General features: G+C 36.8%; 1 protein-coding gene across 1 annotated transcript; it reads left to right on the forward strand.

The window, feature by feature from the left end:
• Positions 1-482: 482 nt before the first annotated feature.
• Positions 483-6,824, forward strand: LOC112032592 (disease resistance protein RPP13; the record flags this gene model as incomplete). The annotated part of the gene is given in 2 exon segments (XM_065768633.1): positions 483-4,339; positions 6,549-6,824. A coding segment is annotated over 1 exon segment (3,856 nt), but the record flags the coding sequence as incomplete, so codon positions are not given.
• Between the last annotated feature and the right edge of the window lie 612 nt (positions 6,825-7,436).

The raw sequence follows: 7,436 nt of genomic DNA on the forward strand, positions 1-7,436 counted from the left end.
AGGACCTAACAGAGAGCACCGGTGTGGTGCCGGCCAAATACCCTCCGAAGGTCAAGTTAGAAAGAATGCTCACAACTCTAGAGTGCTAGAGAGGGTTAATTATGCGTACCTTGGCTTATGAGGGTATTGGGGCTTTTATAGTGGCTTGAGGTTGACATCCCTTCCTTGGTGCGGAAGTCTTTTCCTTATAGGACTCTTCTTGTGGAATCCTAAACGTGATGAATAAGTCTCCTCCTTATGCGGAAGATTTTTACCAAGTATACAAGATTTCCGGAGACCTACTAGCGCAAGGACTCTATTTGGGCTCTTACGAGAATGGGCCAAAATATCCCTCACTAGGGGCTCAGCAGGCCCATGGATAACTAACCCACCATAATTCAACCCGTCCATGTCCGGCCTGTTCACATCAGGTCCGTCCACAGGGGGCCCGTGCAAATGATGGATCCGTCTATTCGGGCTTAAGAGATACTTTTCCCCTTTCAATTACCATGTCATCTTTGTTGTTTATGTAATCCATTTGTTTGTTGCTTATATAATCCAATTATATCGTTTATTTGTTGCTGTTTATTAATTGTGGGAGAGCGCACGATACCTCGTATAAGTTATCGGCTTAATGTACGTAAACAAATCATCAATGTCAGAAAAGAATGTGAAGTGACTACAATGTCATCAACAGAGGAGAACGTGATATCAGAGACTAACACCATCATTTCTTCTATCTTAGAGCAAATTGAAATCATGCTAAGTCCAAAGTTTCTTTTCTACCCGTTAGCCACCAGGGAGGTTAAGCAACTAAGGCAGTACATCAAACGCATAAATAATCTTCTGAAACATTTGGGAGCTGTTGGAGAGCTAGATAAAAGGGAGAATGTTTGGTTGGGGTGGGTGAGGGATATTTGTCTTCCTGCAAAGGATTTCCTCACTTCCTTCATAAGCAAAAGAGAGCTGAAAATAAAGAGGTGGGCAAAACTCAAAGCTCCTACATTTCTTGGTGCAGATTTAGAGCTTAGGAAGAAGATGAAGGTGATCAGGAGCAGGATCCAATATGCATATGGTAGAAGGCGGATATATGGAATGGCAGAACCTGATGAGGTAGAAAGGCTGCAGCCATCAAGGGCTTTTGAACTTGAGTCAATCTGGAGAGATTTGAGGCTAATGTGTGCCTTAATTGAAGATGTCCAGGGCATGGAAGAAAAAGGTGAGAGAGTGAAGATTTGGTTGGAGCAAATGGGAGACCTTGCTCTTGAGGTAGATGCTCTCAATACACAAATTCAAGGACATCATCAAAAAATGAAGGGAGGTTTACGTGGGGAGTTAAGGGTTCTGTCCTCTATAGCAGAGAAGAAAGAACAAATTAGCAGTAAGTTTCAAGCTATGTCTGAAAGAAAGAGTACTTATGACATTGGGAAATTTGAAGGAAATAGGTGTCAGATTTCTATGCCTGATATTATTGTTGAAGATGATAATAACAACTTGGAGGAAGCTGAACCAGGATCCTCACAGCAGGAGCAGCACACAAATACAGGAAGATGTATGGGGGAGATTGAAGAGGAAGTTGAATCAATAGCACCTAAATCAAGCCTAACGAATGCTATGATTGGTACCAGACCATCTACATCTGAAACTGTTGAAAGATCTTATACCAGCGATTCTAAGATAAGAGACATAGAGCAAGTTGAATCAATGGAAAGAGAACTGAAACTGATTTACGCTTTTCTCAAAGATGTTGAAGCAATTGAAGAACCAGATGCAAGACTCAAGTTCTGGGAAGAGGAAATGAGAGGTATTGCTCAGGAAGCAGAGGTTTTCCTTGGCCCCTATAAGCAGAACGTAAGAGTGGAAGAGAAGGGCTTCTGTAATAGGCTTGCATCAACAGTCAAAAATCTGAAAGCTGATTCCAAGGTTGTGAAGAGGATCTCTAAGATCAGGAAAAAAATTCAAAAATTTACAGAGAGACGGATAGAATATGGCATTGAACATGTTGAAGCATTTAACTCCACGTCTCATAAAATATATCAGAAAAGGCCTCCATCTCAATATTCTGAAGAATCTGATATCATTGGCTTTGAGGACCATGAATATGAAATAACGGAAAGATTGCGCACAGTTGAACCACATCGCTGCATCATTTTGGTTGTGGGAATGGAAGGCTCTGGTAAGACAAACCTCGCAAAATCAATATATGACAAGAATAAAGACCACTTTTGTAATTGTACCCATGCTTGGGTTCCTATATCTGGAAAGTGTAGTGCAGTAGAGATTCTGCAAGACATAAGGAAAGAAGTAATTGGATCTGATCAAGAACCAAAAGGGAAGCGATACCTTGAAGAAGAATTAAAGCAAATGCTTCAGACTTTCTTTAAGGGAAAGAGGTACCTCATAGTTCTGGATGATATCCCCACGGCCGGAGTCTGGGATGATCTCAAAGACACATTTCCAGATGAATCAAATAGGAGTAGAATAGTGATCACTACTCGTGACATGGCTATAGCTTCACATTCTGACTCAAGAATCTTTCAGTACAAACTGCACTTGCGAAGTATTGATGAGAGTTGGACATTATTTACCGATACTTTGAAGAATGAAGTCCCCAAAGAACTGGAAAAGCTCGGAAAAGAAATCGTGATGAGTTGTGGTGGTTTGCCACAGACAATCGTAAACAAGGGAAAACTATTGTCGGAGAAAGCTGCAACAATTGAGGAGTGGTTAAGGGTGCTAAACGAACTAAAAGGAGAAACAGGACCTTGGTTAGAAATCTCCAAAAAGGTCAGCAGGGAGTTGCCCCTAGAATTGAAAGGATGTCTATATTATTTCCTATTATTCCCTGAAGACTATGAGATCCCTACAAGAAGATTAATCACACTATGGGTTGCTGAGGGGTTTTTGAGACCAGGCAGGGGTGACAAATCTCCTGAACATTTTGCTGAGAGGTATCTGATGGAGCTGATAGATAGGAACCTGGTTCAAGTAACAGAGAAGAAGCCAAATGGTAAAGTCAGAACTTGTTGTCTTCCTGGTGCATTGAGGAAACTCTTGTCAAAAGCTATGGAAAACAAAATTTCCAAAGGGCTAGAGAAGACAGCTTCGAAATCATCTTCAAGCATTCAGTGGAACCGTTGGATTGTTGATCATCACAATTACACAGACGCCAGTAACACCAGCTATAATCATATTCATGGTGATAACATTGACACTGCTACTCTGCAAGCCTCTTATGAGAAATCCCTATCTTTTATGTCTTTTGATTATCGAGAAGGAAGCCAACCTGGGGAAGAGATAGGAAACTTTCTTGATCGGTGCATTTCCTACAGGTGCTTCCTACTGCTGAGGGTGCTTGATCTTGAACGTGTTTTCAGACCTCAATTGCCAAAGGTACTGAGGAAGCTGACTTTATTAAGGTACCTTGGCTTGAGATGGACTTACCTAGAGTCACTCCCATCATCCATAAGCAACTTGCTGAAACTCCAAACACTAGATGTGAAGCACACTTACATCAGTACTCTCCCTCCTTCTATTTGGAAGATGCAACATCTACGGCACTTGTATTTGAGTGAGAGCTATCGCAGTAGATTTGAGCCGCGACCAAGTGGTGCCTCTTTAACAGACCTTCAAACTTTATGGGGTGCGTTTGTAGATGAGAAGAGTCCTGTGAATGATGGGTTGGACACGTTGATCAATCTTAGAAAATTGGGTGTAGCATGCCGGTGTATGTCAAATCAAAAGGATGTAATGTCATCGAAACTTCAAGCAGTGGCTAACTGGATTCAAAAACTAGAACATCTTCAGTCTTTAAGGCTGAAATCCCATGATGAAAACAATCAACCTTGTGATCTACACATAAAAACTTTGTTTGGCCACACAAATCTCTCCAGTGTATATTTTCTTGGAAGGTTAGAAACTCCATCTATCGTCTCTGAATTTCCAGAGAACCTCATTGAGCTTACCTTGTCAGCATCAGCACTAACTGAGGATCCATTGCAGAAGTTAGGTAAGCTTCCAAAACTGAGGATTCTTCAGTTGTTCTCTAAATCTTATGTAGGGAAGAATATGTGCTGCCCTCAAAACAGCTTTCCTCAGCTTCGAGTTCTTAAACTATGGAAGCTAGAGGAGCTGGAGGACTGGATTGTGAAGGAAGGCGCACTGTCTCGTCTCAGAGATTTAGAGATCAGATCATGTGCAAGTCTGCATAAGCTTCCGGATGGATTGCAGCATGTTAAGACTCTCCAAGAATTGAAAATTTCAAACATGCCAATGGAGTTCACAGAACGGACTAAGGACAGTAACAGTGAGGATTGGTTCAAAATAGAACATGTGCGCTATGTGAGAACTGAACCCTGAGGTACTCCACTTTTTATTGCTACATATTCCTTTGCTTTTACCAGAAGCATTCTGAACCTTAAAATTTATAGTTTTTTTTTTTTTTTTTTACTGTTAATGTAACATGCAATGTTCTTTATTTTTATTTTTATTTTTATTTTCTTTATTAAACAACTTAGTGAATGGAATGGGTTAAATTGGGAGTTTCTTTCCTAGTAATATTCACATCACACTTAGAACGGGATATAAGTGAATGAAATTTAATTTGCCTAGGACCAAACAGTGATTCAGATTAACTTTTGAGTCATTGTCTAAATAAATAGGGTCAATAATGGACTAAATTTTACATTAGAATAGATAGGTTTGGATTACCTCCAATATTTTTTTAACTCGAGGTCTCCTTTTGTTTTAAATACAAACCAAGAATATTAACAATTAATAAAATCTTGGTTTTAAATACAAACCCAAAATATTAACAACTAATAAAATCTTGGTGGATTATATATTCCTCTAGGTGAGGGAGAGCAATTAGAGTGGATGAGCAATTTACGGCTTGAAAGAAAGAAAACCTTACTCTTGGTGAGGGATTGAGACTCTAAATTACTCGTTTCAAATTTTCAATTTCAAGGTTGGTTGGAATTGTGGAGACCATTAAGAAGGAATGCTGAAGCTGAAAATTCCATCCAAGATAAATCCTAAATATCATATCAAGATCTTGTGAAGGAAAGCCTTAAAACCTAAGATTTTTGAGGATTTTTACTAGGATTTTGATTTTTATGAAGGTCTTTATTGAAATCTAGATATTCTTTATGAAAATCATATTTTTGGATATCGAAAGTTTAAATATTTATTTTTTAATTGTAGAGAAAATCATATTTTTTTAGTTGACTTTAGAGGTTCAACTTCTAAGCAAAAGTTGACTGTAGTGTTTGAATCTTTAGTGTTGAGTGCACTGTATTGAACCCTTTGTTATACCTTAAAATTTGATTTAAGGTATAAAATTTTTCATGTGAAAAAGTGTAAACATATTAGCTTCATAATTGGAAATCTCTATGGTTTTAAGTATTCACAAATATGAGCAAGGATTGTTGTTAAAAATCCTACTTGGGGACTATTGTGACACATTTTCTTGTTTATCAGCTTTCGATGCATTTTGGGATTGAACAAAGATATTCCCAAGTTAAATTGGAGGATTTTTAAGGCGTCTATTAGTTGTAAAAGTGTGATTTTAATGGCTAGATAGATTAGAGATTTCCAAGACCTTGAAGTAGGAGTGTTAAGTTCAAGTTTTTTTTTTTTTTTTTGTTCTCTCAAGATAGTTGTTTGATTGTTTCTATGCGTGTACTTTTATTAGAAGTTGAAGTTTCCTTAAAAGAATAAATACTTCCAAAAAGTGAGGCTACACTCAAGAGTGATCTAGCATTGTTTTGTGGAGGTTTTGTGAACTGTAAGTAAATATGAATGACATACATGCAGTTTTGTTCATTAGATTCTTAAGTCAGTTAATGTATGAATGTTTACTATTTCTATAATGTATCAAAGTATTTTCGTAGTATTGAATATGAAATTTTAAATCTTAAATAACATTTTGAACTTATTTTTAAAGATTTAAGCGATTTTAAATGTTCCAAATAATTTTTTCTTTTCTTTTCTTAAATTGTGTTTTCATACTTGCTTAAGAATTATGACATATTTTCATAAATTCTCAAATTCTTATGTGCTCAAAAAGAGCTAAACTTAAGCATGCTATGTTTTATGTTCAATTAGATGTTGTGCTCCTCCAGTCTTCCATATGTCATCAAATTTTGAAAAGAATATTATGTTATGCAATATGGTATGCGAATCATTAAGTGTTTTCAATATTGATGAGATATATCATATGTAAGCCCACTCATAGTGTGGTATGTGCAACTAAGTGATATGCTAGATCCCTTGTCATAAATGGTTAGATGGTGGTGTCCACTCATAGAGCGATATTTGAAAATGTGTGATTTGTGTATGTGTAACATTATATAATGATCAAATTTCTGTATACGGTTTTGAATGATATTAAGACTTTAAATGCATATGATTAATTGGTTCACTATGTGCTTTTGAATCATATCTGACATTATTTAATTAGTTGATATAAAATTCAAAATATTTGTATGTCACTTGACTCTATATTCTAGTTTATTGTGTATAATTGCTTATTGGGCTGTGTAGCTCACTGTTTCATTGCTAACTTTCAGATTAAGGTTTAACTGTGAGCTGTAACTTTGGAGCACTCGGTATGGTACGAAGATAGAGTTTTGGAGAGCTTCAATGACTTTCGATTATGATTGGCTTCATTTACTGGATATTAGCTATTTCTATTTCATTTCAGTTTATATGACATTTGGAATTTCTTTCAGTTATGGATATTTTAAGGACTGTAAGAGATTTATTTGATTGTTTGTTTATTTGGAGCCTTATTATATTTTGATATGTATTAACTTTAATTGACATTTGCTAGATTGATTCACTAATTAGTCATGTATCTAATTTTGTGTTTTATGGATTTGGCCGTGACAATTAATTTACAAGCTAGTAATCTTTTCAGGATTATTTACGTACCTGTCATTACTCTTATTAATTAATTGTTGAGTTAGTGTTCCATTTATTTTGTTGAGAGGGAATCAATGTAATGTTTAGAGAGATGGGAAGTTCAGAAATATTGTGGGGGATTTCAAGCTCGGTCCAAGGTCACTACTAGTTGTTAGCTCTTCTTTTCATGTGATGTTTTATGCCAGGAGGTATCACCTGTAGCAACCATGGCTGCAGCCATATCATTCCTTGACCCTCTTGTGGTTTTTGCTTTTTCCTTCTTATTCTTTTTTCAAATAAAAAAATTTAGCATCGTCTGTTGCTTCTTCTTGCTGGAGAATGGAGACAGTGGGGGTGGTAATTTCTTTTCTAACGTGATAGCGATCATGTTGTGTAAAGTGTTCGTGGTGTGTTAGCAGAGTCCATAACAAAATGATTGTATTTTTTGTCTTTATTTTGAACATTGTTTTGTAAATTTGTGTGGGAGTTCATCTTGTATTGGGTAGAAGATGCGAGAAAACTAGAACTCGATTTTCACTTGAGCGAAATTGAGG

This window comes from Quercus suber, unplaced genomic scaffold, assembly GCF_002906115.3.
Source record: "Quercus suber isolate HL8 unplaced genomic scaffold, Cork oak 2.0 scaffold_975, whole genome shotgun sequence".
In the NCBI taxonomy this organism is placed as follows: domain Eukaryota; kingdom Viridiplantae; phylum Streptophyta; class Magnoliopsida; order Fagales; family Fagaceae; genus Quercus; species Quercus suber.